Source organism: Lampetra fluviatilis, chromosome 62 (genome assembly GCF_964198595.1).
Source record: "Lampetra fluviatilis chromosome 62, kcLamFluv1.1, whole genome shotgun sequence".
In the NCBI taxonomy this organism is placed as follows: Eukaryota; Metazoa; Chordata; class Hyperoartia; order Petromyzontiformes; family Petromyzontidae; genus Lampetra; species Lampetra fluviatilis.
In genome coordinates this window covers 1,104,498-1,120,823 of record NC_136336.1, presented here as the reverse complement: position 1 = coordinate 1,120,823, position 16,326 = coordinate 1,104,498, and the positions used below count along the sequence as shown (strand labels likewise).

General features: G+C 50.9%; 1 protein-coding gene across 2 annotated transcripts in view; it reads left to right on the top strand.

Moving 5' to 3' along the window:
• MCMDC2 (minichromosome maintenance domain containing 2) overlaps positions 1 to 14,936 on the top strand; it is a 36,838-nt gene extending 21,902 nt beyond the window's left edge. For both annotated transcript variants that reach the window (XM_078881820.1, XM_078881819.1), the window contains 3 exons: positions 1,945 to 2,087; positions 12,564 to 12,673; positions 14,757 to 14,936. In XM_078881820.1, coding sequence (XP_078737946.1) covers positions 1,945 to 2,087; positions 12,564 to 12,673; positions 14,757 to 14,923 — 420 coding nt within the window. In that variant the 3' untranslated portion in view covers positions 14,924 to 14,936. The remainder of the gene's footprint in view (positions 1 to 1,944; positions 2,088 to 12,563; positions 12,674 to 14,756) is intronic.
• The last annotated feature ends 1,390 nt before the right edge of the window (positions 14,937 to 16,326 follow it).

Here is a 16,326-nt window from a genome sequence, read left to right as displayed (position 1 = left end):
CAATATACATACATACACCGCACTTCTGATTAGCATGGTTGGCTATGTACGGTGCGAAAGAAGTTCAACATACATACATTATAGAGAGATGGGTCTCAACGCATGCGGAAGGCTGTGGATGTGTAACATGTGTGTGCTCGTATTAAAACGTTTCTGCATGCTTATAGATATGTATGTGTGTGCGTATGTATAAAGTAGCGGTAGTGTAGTGGTTAGCATGTTGCGCTACGAACCCGGTGACCCAAGTTCGATTCCCATTCATGGCCAACACCAGTGATGATTATCTGAACCAGTCCTGGACCTGCCCTAGGTCGACTTAGCCTGAAATTAGTACCTGGTCTGGTGTGTGTAAACATTGCCATTAGGGAGACAAAGGTGGCCAGGCGTGGTGGTGGGCACCCATTCCCTCATGTGCCATACTGGTTTTCATAAGTGCTCGCTAATAGCACTTGCCCCAACAGTCTGTTTAGGTAATTCGGGGGATCTTTGTCTTTGTTTGTCAATGTATATATGTAAGTTAATGCTTGCTCGTTCATATCAGTATCAACCCATTCATGTACATTAGCCGTTAGAGCGCAACGCTTCATTCCCACGACCCGAGTTCAAATTTTGGCACGGCACAGCGGTAACAATTGAGTTTTGAATCTGGCTCTGGCTTTTTCCAATTTAACACAGCATAAAAATAATACCTCCGTACATTGCGGTCAAAAACACCAGCCCTGCAGCGGCAAAGGCATCTTGGGTACACGCTGGTCACACCACTGCTGTTGAACTATTGCAGCCATTAATAGGTACTCACAACAGTACAGTTTGGATTTAAATGGTCTATAATTGTGACGGCATCTCAAGACATTGTGTAGTCCATGAGCCCAGAGCAGATATTTCTCTTGTCGGTACCACCTGACGTGGCATAACAGTAACGGTTAAAAAAAATTTGTGTGGCCATAAACGGTGAATTACGTGATAACCTCAGCAAGTGAGTGGAGTTATCAAATAATACGCTTGTATTGGCTGGCTGGACTTGAACAGAGGCGGGGCGTCAACAGCACAGATGGCTGGAGGAATGGCGTTCTAAGGGTGAATAAGCGATCTCCCACTCATTGAGTGAAGGCTGTGATGGGAACCTTTCATAGTTGAAACAGAGAATGCATGGAGAGGAGTTCATTGAGAGCAGAGGGAATAGGTAGAAGAGTGTGCAGAGGGGAGCATAGTGAGATAAGTGTGGAGACGTAGGAGCGTGCGTGGACGGGAGCAGTGGGAGATAAGTGTGGAGATGTAGGAGCATGTGTGGAGGGGAGCAGAGAAAGATGCGGTAGTGTAGTGGTTAGCACGCTGGACTACGAACTTGTCAATCCAAGTTCCATTCCTGCTCACGGCCAACACCAGTGACGATTATCTGAACCGGTCCCGAGCCTCCTCTAGATCGACTCAGTCTCAAATGAGTATCTGGTGTGGTGTGTAAACATCACCACTCTGGGGAGACAAAGGCGGCCGGACGTGGTGTTGGCCACCCACCCCCTCGTGTGCCCTGCCGGCTTTCATAGGTGCTCACTAACAGCACTTGCTCCAAAAGTATGTTAAGCCTATACGGAGGATCTTTATCTTTGTTTTTAGGGAGATGAGAGGGGAGAGGAAGGCAGGGGTGAGTTCAATGAGGGTCTTGAAGACTGTTCATGTGATCTTGAAATTTATTTGGGATTGTATTGTGAGTTAGTGGAAGTATTGGAGTATTGGGGTGATGTGTTCTAGTTTACACATACAGGTGAGAAGTCTGAGAGCACTGTTTTGGATAATATGGCATTTGAAGACGAGAGAGTTGCAATCGTCAAATCAGAATGTGATGAATGGCAGATGCAGGAGATGTGCATGAGTTCCTGCAGAGTTGATATGCATTAAATGTGGGTCAAGGTCCGTGTGTGTCCGTGTATACTATCTCTGTTGCAGCTGGTGGAGTTTGCCAGAGCACAGCCGTGTGAGCTGTGCCCCAGCGCCGAGCAGCTCATTCAAGGATACTACCTGTCCAGCCGGAGGCTGCGCGCCTCCTCCACGCATGGCTCCAACTTCCCCTCCACCGCACTCCGCACCCTGTGAGACAAGAAGGCATTCTCTTTGGTGGTGTTGTTTTTTGTGTCCCCCGCTGTCTCAGACATAGACGCTCAGGCTCCCGGGTATCACCGGGAAAAGTGCAAATACCCGTTTCGCATAGGGGTTTCTGTAAAGGGCTAAGACCATCAGTCACAATAGCTTTGGTTACCCAAATTGGTACCTGTGAAGTATTGGAAATGACGGCAGGAAACTCCTTGACGGGTAACACACTTCTTTTATTAAATCTTCGCTTATCTCGATAGAACGTGTGGTCTCTATTCTTCCGAGTACGGTCACCAGACACCGGTACAACTCGTAACCTCTATTCTTCTTATAACACACTGTACTGGACTCGTGTAGACTCCAGGCCTCTGGCTACACACACCTCACTCGTCTCGTGTAGACTCGCCTCGTGTAGACCCTATGCCTCTGGCTACACACACATCACTCGTCTCGTGTGGACTCTTCTCGTGTAGACTCGTCTCGTGTAGACCCTATGCCTCTGGCTACACACACATCACTCGTCTCGTGTAGACTCTTCTCGTGTAGACCCTATGCCTCTGGCTATACACACATCACTCGTCTCGTGTGGACTCTTCTCGTGTAGACTCGTCTCGTGTAGACCCTACGCCTCTGGCTACACCCACATCACTCGTCTCGTGTAGACTCTAGGCCCCGGCTACACACTCTGCATGCTGACACTGCATGCTCACCCTACACTCCGCCTCTGGGTTACACAGAGTCCCGGTCCTCACAGGACAGCGGGACTAGGTACCGCAGGGCCCTATCTCTTCCTCCCGTCTTCAGTCTTCGCTGGTTACACTCTCCCTGTGCGCCTGTGCGCATCACCTTATATAGTCCCTCCTCCCGGGAGACGGAGCGGATGCGGACCTCGATGCGAGCATCGCTTGTTAGTGAACCAATCACAACGCGCTATCTCTACGATCCTCTTTTCCCCAACGCGTGTTTCCACTCACCAACCAATCACGCCGCGCTGCCACCCGATCACTCCCACACCAGCACGTCACCGGCACCCAGCCAATCAGCACCACACAACCCACGATCCCGCGCTGACCCCTGATCCCTCACCGTCAGCGCGCGTCACCACACACACATCCAATCACAACGCGCTGGCACCTGATCGCTACCCCAGCGCGTATCACCACTACATCACCCCCCCCCCACATAGCTCGCAGCCGTCCCGGCTGCTAACCAACAACCTCCCACATCGTTAACACAACAAACCCCCCCCCCAGTGTGCCCCGTAACACAACAACAACAACACAACAGCAACCTATGTACAATTTGACAATTAACACAAGAAAAGTTAACAATACCACACACAACACCTTATAAAAAAACTATATACAGCCCGACGAACAACATAATAAAAGCGATTTCTAGAAAATGAACGCGCCCCGCGTCTCTGCAACTAAACGAAGTGACGAGGCGCTCCCACTGCCTCGACTCCTCACGTGGCAGGTCAAACAAAGTAGCGCGACCTGGCGCGAGTCCGTCTGGCCGGTCCGTCATATGGGACGGGACATTGACGACCGTCCGGCGGCTCCGGCTGCTCTAGACGGCGTGGAACGGGCCTGAAAGGGCCGGCCCCGCCGCGAAGATCCGGCCGCCGGTGGTCGGCAGCTGTCAGTTCCGAGACACCTGGGAGCAGATCAGGCGGAGACATGTGAGGATCAGGCAGAGACATTACCCCCTTAGGGTCGTCGGTCACGTCACATGCTCGGCCCTCACGACACAATGGGAGGCCATATGGAGGCGAGAACGGTTTCAGTCGGGAGGGGTGGACGTACCACCGTCGTTTTCCCCATTTTATCTGAACGCACTGGGGCCGTGCAACGCGCACGATCTCCACGGGCCCCCGCCATGGCCTCAACAATTTAGGCGACGTAGCCAAGGGCGCCTGAGGGCAATGCAGCCAGGCCCTGTCACCAGGTTTCCATTCGTGCACGGACACCTTCCGTGCCCGCAACCGTTCATTAGCAATTTGGCGAGCCCGCGAATTAAGCCGTGCGGCCTCCCTTGCTTCTGTTAGCTTGTGAATATTGAATTTAATGTGTTCCGCCAATTTAGAATTGGTTCGTGGAGCGGACATGGCCAAGCTGCGTTTCCATGGGCGGGTCGGCTTCCAGACCGTACATCAAATATAATGGTGAAAACCCCGTCGCTGCATGGGGGGCCATTCTGTACGCGGCAAGGACCCCCGGGACCTGCAGGTCCCAATCTACATGTGCCTCACACACCTGCTGGCACAGCATAGAAGTCAAAGTCCTGTGAAGTCTTTCCACCATCCCGTCTGTCTGCGGGTGGTACGGGGAGGTACGCACCTTTTTAGTACCCAACAGATCGCACACCTCTTGCAACAATTTACTCGAAAAATGTTTACCTTGGTCGGTCAGCAAGCGTTCGGGAGCCCCCTTGTCCAGGACATAGCCCTGGACAAAGGCGTCCGTCACAGCCGCTGCCGACTGGTTGGCGAGAGGCCACGCCATAGGCCACCGGGTGAAATATTCGACCCCCACCAACAGGTATTTATTCCCTCTAGGCGTGACTGGAAAAGGCCCCGGAATATCGAGAGCAACGAGCTCGTTAGTGCGCGAGACCTGAATAGATTGCAGCGGTGGATTAGCTGGCACGGGCGGTGGTTTCCGTCTGGCGCACTCAACGCACCCCTTCAAAATATTTACCACGTCAGTCCCCATTCCTGGCCAATAATAGTCCCGCTGAAGCAGGGCAAGCGTTTTGTTTACTCCCAAATGCAAGAGGCGTTCGTGTGCGGCCAAAACAACTTCCCCCCTTACAGCAGAAGGCACCACCAGCGCATGCCGCCGGGACAAACTGTCCCATCTCATCAACATGCCCTGTTTAAGTACATAGGAGCCAGTTCGCTCCTGGTCCTCTTTAGGACCACCAACCCTGCGGCGCAATGCTAGCAAGGAGCTGTCCGCCATTTGGAGGCGGCCCCACTCCCCCAGCGACAGTGAGAGCAGCGAGTCCCGATCCTGAGAGGTAGCGGGGACATCCCCGATTGGCGCGCCCGCAGTCGCAGCCAATGCCCCCTTATCTTCCACAACCGGCGGTTTACAGCGCGCCGATCCCGATAGACACGCACATTTCTGACACGGCAACAATCGCGACAGGGCATCGGCATTTGTGTGTCGCAACCCCTTACGGTATGTGGTCGTGAACTGATAGTCTTGGAGGACTTCCAACCACCGTGACAATTGGCCCGAGGGTTGGGCGACCCTCAATGAATACTGTAGCGCCGCGTGGTCCGTCCGGACCGTAAAGTGACGCCCATAGAGATACGGTCTGAACTGTTGTACAAAAAAAACAATGGCGAGCAGTTCACGACGGGTGACGCAGTAGCGCTGCTCCGCCGGAGACAACACCCTGCTACCATAAGCGACCACCCTTTCGACTCCCCCAACAACCTGGGACAGTACCCCCCCAATGCCCGTGTTGCTAGCATCCGTGTCTAGCAAGAAGGGACTCGCAAAATCCGGATAACGCAAGGGTGGGGCACCCACCAAGGCGTCCCGGAGGGCGCAGAACGCGGCCTCCTCTTCCGGTCCCCATTTGAACTTCACACCCTTCGCCGTAAGAGCGTGCAAGGGTTTTGCAATAGTGGCGAAGTGCTCAACGAATCGGCGATAATACGAAGCAAACCCGATGAAACTGCGCACGTCTGCAACTGACGTGGGTGTCGGCCATGAACTGACACAGTCCGTCTTTGCGGGATCGGTAGAGATCCCCGAAGAGTCGACAATGTGACCCAAGTATCTAACGGACTTACGAAAAAGGTGGCATTTGGCCGGTTTAAATTTCAATTTAGCCGATCGCATTCGCAAGAACACCCCTCTCAATCGCTGGAGGTGTTCCTCAAATGTTTTACTGAAAACAATGACATCGTCAAGGTAAATCAAGCACGTCTCCCATTGCAAGCCCGACAAAACCAACTCCATAAGGCGCTGAAACGTCGCTGGAGAGGAGTGAAGTCCCATGGGTAACCGGTTAAACTGGAACAGGCCCCCTGGAGTCCGGAATGCTGTCTTAGGTTTAGACTCTTCGTCGAGTGGCAACTGCCAGAATCCCGATAACAAATCAAGAGTCGAAAAATATCGCGCACCAGACAATGCATCGAGGGACTCGTCCATCCTGGGGAGCGGATACGCGTCAGCCACAGAGATCTTATTCAGGCGACGGAAATCTACGCAAAATCGCAAGGACCCGTCTTGCTTCTTAACCAGCACAATAGGTGCTCCCCACGGACTGGAGGAAGGCGAAATAATGTCGGCTTCAAGCATATCGTTAACGGCCGACTGAACATGTTCCTTTTCAGCAGGACTCAGCCGGAAGGGATTTAACCTGACCGGTGCCGCATCGCCCGTGTCAATGTGGTGGCGTACCAAATCCGTACACCCAATGTCATATTTATGTTTACTGAACACATCAGAAAATTCCATTAGTAACTCGCGCAGCGCACCCAACTGCACCCCTGACAAATCGTCCGAGCCCGCGCACAGCGAATGGACCCATTCAAGGTCCTCCCTCGGTTCAATGTTCTGCGTGGGGCTCGGATCAACGTGCGCAACCAGCCGCTCCTCCGCAGGAACCCGCGCCGCGTGAGCCAGCACGGTACCCTGCTGAATGACGGCTGGCCGCGATCCAGCGTTTAAAACCATCACAAACGGATCCTTGTCCGCCCGAACCAAAGTGTGAGCCACCGACAAATCGACCCCTCCGACAGCCCTGTTAGAAGGACCCAAAAGCATGCCTTGTTCCGAAGTCCCCTCCACCCATGGTTTCCGCAACCGGAGGGGAATTAACATCTGTGAACCCGGGGGCACGTGCACGGTCTGCGTCGCCAATGCTTGTATCGTGGCGCACGCCGTCCGAATCTCAGTAGGGCTCGTCAAAAATGAAATACGGCGACCCGAAGGTAGTTCAATGCAACGCTGATCGATTAGAATTTTAATGGGCATCTTAGCCAAAAAATCAGTGCCCAATAGACAAGGAACCGCCAAAGAAGACGAAACGAAAACGGGTCCCGACAATTTGATATCTCCAATGCAAATGGTCGCCCTAATCTGACCGATAATGCCCAACGATCCCCCAATTGCGGCGAAAAACGGCACATCCACTGGGAGCAGCGGACGGCACTGGACGGGGAGAATGTTATAAATGAGGTCAGATATAATAGTCGCCGACGCCCCCGTGTCCACCAATACCCTGACCTCTACCCCATCAATAGAACCCGCAACGACGGATGAACCCGCTGAAGCAGCCACAATTCTATGCCCCAACTCCGACCACTCAATGTCTCTCCAGTCCCGGCCGAAACCCCCTCGCCGAACCGAATCCCCAAACCCTAACCGGCCCTCTTCCGTCGCTCCGCGACGGCCCATGCGTGTCGAGTGTGTGGGCCGAGCATGTGAGGTGCCGCGACTTGCCGGGGTTTGTAGGGATGCCTTGGGGCCTTGGTCGTCGTCCAGCCGAGATCCCATGGCGCGCTGACGGGGAGCGCGGCAACCGGACGCCACGTGGCCCCGGAGGCCGCAGTTGTAGCACGTGATGAGGGTCGTCGGTGATCTCGGTTGCTCCAGCTTGCGGGCCGATCGCAGAGGCGACCGACCCCCCGACCTCCAGTCCCCCGGTCGTCCCGCGGTGAACGCCTCCTCTCGCGGACTGACGACTTGGGGTTCGGTGATCACCGGACCCGGAGCTGAGGCCACAGCAGCGTTGCAGACGACCCCCTGTTTGCGTTGTAGGGCCTCGTGCGCTTGTATACTCGTAGCGACCCGTAAGGAAGAAATGTCGATCTCGTCGGCCGTGTTGATGGGGACCCCCAGGTCCTGCGCCAACTTAAGCAGCTGCTCCAAAACCATCGCATCCTGGCCCTCCTCGTCCATCCGAGGGAATGCAGCATCGGCGAGAGCCAGCAATGCCGTGCGATAGGCGAGCGCGGTCTCCGTGTCCGCCTTCCGCCTCGCATAAAAATGATGGCGGCACGCCGAGGGAGGTCCGTAGACCCTGGCCATGAGACCCAGCGCTGCCTTAAGCGTGGATCGTCCGACCTCCGAGCTGACATGAAGGCCGCGAGCGCGTTGTCGTCCAACATGGCAGGCAGTGCCCGCAGCGCCGTAGCATCGGACCAGGCAGACATCTCCTGATGCGCCAAAAACCTGCGCTGAAACTGGCCCCAGTCCCCGCCTTCCGCCTTGAAGGCTGACAATGCGGGGAGGCGCTGTTGAAAAATGAAGTCGTCCTCCGCGTCGTGGTTCCTTCCCGCCGCCCCGTCGGTGTGTAAGATGGCGGCCCCAATGGCGGACGACTGATGGCGGTCCGCAGCGCGCGTCGATGACGTAAGATGGCGCGCTTGGAGAACTGCCGCCACGTGGCGGTCGCCGTTCCCGCCAAAAGTCGACGCCGATGAAATGGCGGGAATCGCCAAGTCATTTTGGCGGGAATCTGCGGGGCGACCCTGTAGAATGTCCGCTGCCGTCTCCGCTCCAGCCGACGAGCTGATCTCCGCCAGGATGGACGCGGCGGCGAGCAGCAGCTCCGCCAGATGAGAGTGCGCCTCCCGGAGCACGGCCTCGGTCCCCCGCCGCTCCTCCGGCGCCGCCGGCGGATCCTGCAGCGTGGGCCATTCTTCGTCCTCACCCCCCGACGGCAGCTGGCCCGGGTCGTCAAGGTTGTCCTCGCGGTCACTCCCGTGGGTCCGAATGGTCTTCCTCGTATCCATGCTTGGAAGACAGTTTCACTTCTGACGCCAGTTGAAGTATTGGAAATGACGGCAGGAAACTCCTTGATGGGTAACACACTTCTTTTATTAAATCTTCGCTTATCTCGATACAACGTGTGGTCTCTATTCTTCCGAGTACGGTCACCAGACACCGGTACAACTCGTAACCTCTATTCTTCTTATAACACACTGTACTGGACTTGTGTAGACTCCAGGCCTCTGGCTACACACACCTCACTCGTCTCGTGTAGACTCGCCTCGTGTAGACCCTATGCCTCTGGCTACACACACATCACTCGTCTCGTGTGGACTCTTCTTGTGTAGACTCGTCTCGTGTAGACCCTATGCCTCTGGCTACACACACATCACTCGTCTCGTGTAGACTCTTCTCGTGTAGACCCTATGCCTCTGGCTACACACACATCACTCGTCTCGTGTGGACTCTTCTCGTGTAGACTCGTCTCGTGTAGACCCTACGCCTCTGGCTACACCCACATCACTCGTCTCGTGTAGACTCTAGGCCCCGGCTACACACTCTGCATGCTGACACTGCATGCTCACCCTACACTCCGCCTCTGGGTTACACAGAGTCCCGGTCCTCACAGGACAGCGGGACTAGGTACCGCAGGGCCCTATCTCTTCCTCCCGTCTTCAGTCTTCGCTGGTTACACTCTCCCTGTGCGCCTGTGCGCATCACCTTATATAGTCCCTCCTCCCGGGAGACGGAGCGGATGCGGACCTCGATGCGAGCATCGCTTGTTAGTGAACCAATCACAACGCGCTATCTCTACGATCCTCTTTTCCTCAACGCGTGTTTCCACTCACCAACCAATCACGCCGCGCTGCCACCCGATCACTCCCACACCAGCACGTCACCGGCACCCAGCCAATCAGCACCACACAACCCACGATCCCGCGCTGACCCCTGATCCCTCACCGTCAGCGCGCGTCACCACACACACATCCAATCACAACGCGCTGGCACCTGATCGCTACCCCAGCACGTATCACCACTACACCTGCAGTCCGCAAAGCTCCAACCACAACAGCAAGGATCAACAAGTATGTCAGCATTAAAATCACTGTCATCACTTGTAGCCATCCCATAGGGAGTCACTATATGGAGTGACTATCCTCTGCCATAGGAATGTGGAATTTAGGGCAATTGCTAAAGGCCGTTCAAACAGGGATGATCGTTGGCCAGCGTACATTTTTTCAGAGAAAATGTTCTCACTGTAATGTTACGTGATTTTTTTAAATATTAATTTAAATTGTTATATCTCAACTTAAAGCTTTTGTGACTGCAGTAATTTATACTCTTTGGGTCTTTCGGTAAAGCCATCGTCATCAGGTGAAACAATACAGCAGGAGAACTGCTGAGGTGGGAAAAATATAGCATGAGAGCTGCTGAAGCAAGCAGTTATATAGGTTTGAGATGGGTGCAACCCAAGAGTAAGTGGGCGGGGCTAGAGATTGAATTTGCATGTAAATGTGAGATCGGAGAGCTGATATACCCCTCGACTACGAAGCTGCGGAGTTGGCCATTGTATTGCGAGAGATTAGCATGTCAATCTGTTATTGTGAGATTAGCAGCCAATGTAAGAAGGCAACTGCAGCGGCGGCTGTGTTAATGAGAAGATTAGCATGTCAATGTAAGAAAACCAACAGTAACGGTGGCTGTGTTACTGATAAATTTAGTCTGTTAAAACAAACGAGAGCTACCGCCACATCGAGGAAAAGGAGCAGCGGTGACTATGTTATTGAGACATTTAGCCTGTTAATGTAAAGACATTTAACATGGTAATGTAACTCAGAGGGTCGGAAACATCTGCTAACATCGGCAGGTAGGATGGAAACATCACAGCCAGTTATGACTGAAACTGATTAATAACGTCCTTCCAATGATTGCTCAGTTTGTACCCATCTTCTCGATTGAAATTGTGTCAGTGTTTATATATCTGGATGGCTTCATGAACGAATCTTTGTTGATAGTAGGTTTGCAGAGTACCTTCATCTTGGAAAAATCTATTTCGTGTGTGCCCACAGCGTTTAAACAATGATCAGCCATGGCCGAGGTATTGGTCCTACCATGTTTCAGATCTGCCTTCTGTTCACGAACATGGTCAGAGACACGGTGCTTGGTTTCCACAATGTAACTACTGCCGCAGCCACAGCTTAGTTTGTAGACACCGGGGTATTGCATGTCAGGGATCACATCCTTCACAGATGGGATCAGACGTTACTAAACAGTTTCAGTCATAACTGGCTGTGATGTTTCCATCCTACCTGCCGATGTTAGCAGATATTTCCGACTCTCTGAGTTACATTACCATGCTAAATGTCTTCACATTAACAGGCTAAATGTCTCACTAACATAGTCACCGCTGCTCCTTTTCCTCGATGTGGCGGTAGCTCTCATTTCTTTTTTTAACAGACTAAATGTCTCAGTAACACAGCCACCGTTACGGTGGTTTTCTTACATTGACATGCTTGTCTTCTCATTAACACAGCCGCCACTGCGGTGGCCTTCTTACATTAGCATGATAATCTCTCACAATACAATGGACACCCCCACAGCTTCGGTGGCGCCAAGTTTTCTTACATTGACATGCTAATCTCACATTAACAGATTGTCATGCTAATCTCTCGCAATACAATGGCTGCCTCCGCAGCTTCATAGTCGCGGGGTATATCAGCTCTCCGATCTTATATTTACATGCAAATTCAATCTCTAGCCCCGCCCACTTACCCTTGGGTTGCACCCATCTCAAACCTATATAACTGCTTGCTTCAGCAGCTCTCCTGCTATGTTTTTCTTGCCTCAGCAGTTCTGCTGTATTTTTTCACCTGATGACGATTGCTTGTGTTGCAATCGAAACGTCGTGATATTTTTTATTTGTATTTTTTTTTATTTTTTTTATTTTTCTATCTACGTGGCTTTACCGAAAGACCCATAGAGTATGTTATATCTCAGTTGCACTTAATTAAAGAAGGGTGTAAAATCAATAATAAAAATACACGGTGCAGGTTACCATTGCAAGGTGTAATGGAATACATTTTAAACGGTGACAAGTTTAGTGGCACGTGCATTATTTATTTATAAATTAGAAATGAAAGCAATTTTAAACCAATACTGCGCTCTTACTGGAAAATGTTCTCGGCTTACTGAGCGGTGCTTAAATGATTACTTTCCTTGAGAACTCTGCATTTCGTTTTTATGGTTAGAATTGCGTAAACGGCACCCTCTGCAAATGGAAAAAGTGTAACAATGAGCATATGTTGTGTATACAGTGTGCACAAGTAAACAGATCCCACACTGACATTTACAAGTTGTGCGCAGGCATAGATGAATGAATTGAAAGTGGCTTTTTCCTGCCAGAGATGTAGACAGGGCAGGCAGGTTGTGTTATTCCCGACTAGACACTAACGGTGCTATTTAGCGCAACTAATTGGACGATTGCTCGTTTTCCACACAGTGGTGAGTGGGTTGCGATGCCCTGCACCCAGCCCGAGTGGAGGTGTGTGCTTTGGCCCTCACATTTTGTTCAGGAGAGTGAGGCTTAATTTGTTCCTCGTGGGTCCAGCGGGTTTTTCTCATTTAGCGCGCGAGCGCACGTTTGTTTATTTTTTGTTCTTTTCACACATTACCGTAGATATCAGGCGCCGTAAAATATTCGTTTCGCGATGCCCCCCACCACCTCTCTCTTTCCAGCATGTCGGTGGCGCGGGCGCACGCCAGGCTGAGTCTGCGGAGTGTGGCTTTGGAGGCGGACGCGGTGATCGCCATCGCGCTCTACGAAATCTCCATCACCTCGCGGCACGGTAAATGGGGCTCTCCCGCGTTTTGCGCTCACGTCTTTGGTAATGCGCCCCGTCGGTAACGTGAGCCAGCCCTTTTGCTACCGTCAGTCGGCGTGGATTTGCCGAACTTTTCCAAACAAATGGGTGACGCGGGGGTGAGATGTTAACTTCCTCGCCTGGTATACACGAAGTTGTGGATTCGATCCCAACCCTGGCGCCTGCTGTATATTTGGAGTTTGCGTGTCTCTCTCCACATGGTTGTGTGGATTTTTCTCCGGTTCCTCCGGTTTTTCCCTCCACATTTAAAATAAACATTCGTTTAGAGTTCTTGGCTGCTATAAATTTCCACGTGATAAGCCACTTTGTTCGGCTATAATTTGTGATAGCCAGGTCACTCTGAAAAAGAGCTATATTGCAGCTCAGTGGGCTATACCTGCTAAAATAAAAATAGTTAATCATTTAGTTTAAAGGTGAAACTGTCTCGTGGCGGGTTCACACTGTCGTCTCCAATCCAAATTCGACACTCACAGCGTAAAGTGACCAGGTGCTGCTGCTGCGTTTGGCCTTGCTGAACAAAAAAAACAAGACGCAGGCAGATTTGACGTTCAGGTTCTGCAGAAAATAAAATATTGCACGTCCATATCATAATCATAATACAGTGGAACCTCGGTATACGTTGTTTATTTGATCCAAAAGGTAGGACTTATACCGAAAATGACATATACCAAACGAATTTTTCCCATAAGAAATAAAGGGAGAGGAAATAATCCGTTCCAGAGGAAAGTAAATGATATTTTATGTGGCATATTATACATTAATGGGGTTGTATAAAATAATTTAGACACTAATTATTAAAATTCATACAGAAGCCACGTGACCACGCTGCTGCCAGCTGCTGCCAGCTGCGCTAGTCACGTGGCGTGCCTCGACCCGAGGCTCCACCCTCCATGGGGGCAGCCCCCCACGTCCCCCGCCCCTCTCCCCCACGCCCTCCACCCCTCTCTCCCACGCCACCCCGCCCCTCTCGCTTTGTCTCAGTCGTGAACTGGGTATACGCGGGTACTGTACGCGGTGACTCATCCCGACCCATACAAGTTCTAGCAAACGCGTCGTATCCCAAGACATTTTTTCTCTCGAAAAAACACGACGTATACCAAATTCGACGTATTCCAAAGCGGTTGTATACCGAGGTTCCACTGTAAGAGCAAGCATTCATGATCATTACCTATGTATTGATAGTTTAAATATTAATGTGGCATGTTATTGAGGGACTACTGCTGTGTGGTGTTATCTTGGTGTGGTCTGGGAATGTTTTGTTGTTTTTGCTGCCTTGCCCAAGATTGATAAATCGGACCTATTTAATCTATTTATTATTAATTCCTATTTGGTGGCTTTTTTTGTCTATTTTGCACTCCTATTCTGTTTTTTGTATTGTTTGTTGTTGTAACTTGCAGACCCGCCCATACTGGACACCTGTGAAAAAGAGCTTTTATAGCTCATTGGATTCTTCCAGTCTTATTAAAGAAATATTATTATGATTTTCACTCGTGCGTGCAAGGAGCACTTTGCCACCGGCCCTCTCGGCGGCTCCTTGAGCAAACCCGCCACTATGGACGTTCCCCCAAACAACCGCCACCGCAGCCTTTCTTCCAGCGGGAACCCCCATTCTCGCTTTAACTCTGCTGGCAATCATGCCAATTTGCTGCCATATATTTTTTTTACTTTAATGACAGGAGAGAGCACTCTCACCCACGCAACAGCAACACTAATTAAATAATAAATATAACATTATAACTGGCTGCTTTGGGTTGTACGTGCCGTACTCAGAAAATATTGTAGAATTTTTTTTTTATTTCTCTAACCTAACAAGTTGTACACCGACGATTACCATGCGCCGCAACTCTCGTGTGTGAAAGCACGCCAAGTGTATGTTACGCCATAGAAAGATTATTTTTAAGGGTCCGATTTCAAACACACTGGAAACTTTTTTCTCAATGCGGCGAGTGTTTGCGAGTCGTGCCCTGCGCACCACTGCGAACGCAAAGTCTCCGTTACTGGGTCCGTGTCCCAGTCGTGTTAAGAGACGCCCTTTGTGTTGTTGCAGGGACTTCCGCCCTACAGATAGTGCCTCCCACGGTGTTCCCTTCGGACCTTTCCTTGCATGCGGGCTACGAGCAGCGCGACATACACCTCAGCAATTGCCACCAGGACATCCTGCACTTCTGCACTTCCTTCGTGCCGGAGATGATTTACAGGACAATTGAGGAGTGATCTCCTCCTTTAACACTCCTCACTATTCACTATTCAATTCGTATCATATTCTCAAGCTCACGAGAATCATTGCGGTCGGTTTAAAACCGTTGTCAATCCACCACTGGAAAAAGGCTCTCCCACCCACCCACCCCACATGCCATGTCAGTCATGGCCATTGTTCACCACGCTGGTCAGTGCAGCTAGGAACCCAGGACTGGTACACGTTAGCGCACGATGCTGACATTATCCATGGCCGGGAGTGAGACCCAGGTCGCTGGACTAATGGAGAAGCGTGTGAAACACGCCGCTCCACCTCAAAATAAAACTTTTTTTTATTTTACCAGGTGAGGCCCACTGAGGTATATAGTTCTTTTTATGGAAGCGACCTGGCCACAAATGATAGCCCAATGAAGTGGGATAATTATATGTAAATGTATCATAGCCAAATATTCTAAATATATGTTTTTAAATGTGGAGGGGAAAAAACGCAGGACTTGGAGAAAAATCCACACAACCACGGGGAGAGAGACACAAAAACTTCCAATATACAGCAGGCGTCAGGGTCGGAATCAGAACTCATGACCTCCTGCATACCAGACAAGACAAGGTAGTTAACATATCATCACCGCAGCGCCCCCAAACTCGCGACACCATGCGCCAAATCAGGCGCCTGTGTCGTGCTATATGTAATGGCATCACGTGACGCATCCAGCCACTTGATAGCGTGTTTGCCGCTTGTTGCAGAGGTTTGCAGTTCGATTTCCAGGGCCGCCCTGGTTAATACTGTAGGTGTATTAACATTCAAATTTGCAAGCCATCTTCTTCACGGTCGACTTTAAATATATCCTGCAGAGTGTGTCGCCAGAGTAGGCTATCGTGTGCGGGCATCGTAGTTCAAATAAAAAAAATATTCTATTGCATGGTACCCGGTTGGAATGGTACGTAGCAACCATCACAATGAAAAATTGGCAGGACCCTGCTAAAAAAGTGTCGCGAGACTCGTTGAATTTTATTTCTGGGTAAAACAAGCGCAGTAGTAATGAAGCACACTGTCGGTAAATATAAACGTATCGGACCGTGCAACCCAATGGGAATAAAATAAAAGATTAATGGCTCGTCACAACCAGACGATTCACTCCAGTTGAGCAGTATTAGAATACCTGGCTGAGAGGATCTCTTCCTTACTACATCGTAGAGCCGGGCCCCTCAACCTCCACTCTGATTCACTGGTCCCAGACTAAGGGCAGAGTGTAGGTTATAATGCGTTCTTCAGTGTACACTTCTACTCGTTGAACTCTTTGAGATGTGGTCCATCTGTTACGGTCGTCACAACTCAATTGTTATTTGGAGACTGCCATCGTTTTTTTTACTTTAAAAATTACATATTTAACCACATGTTTGTTGTTGTCATAATGTTTAAG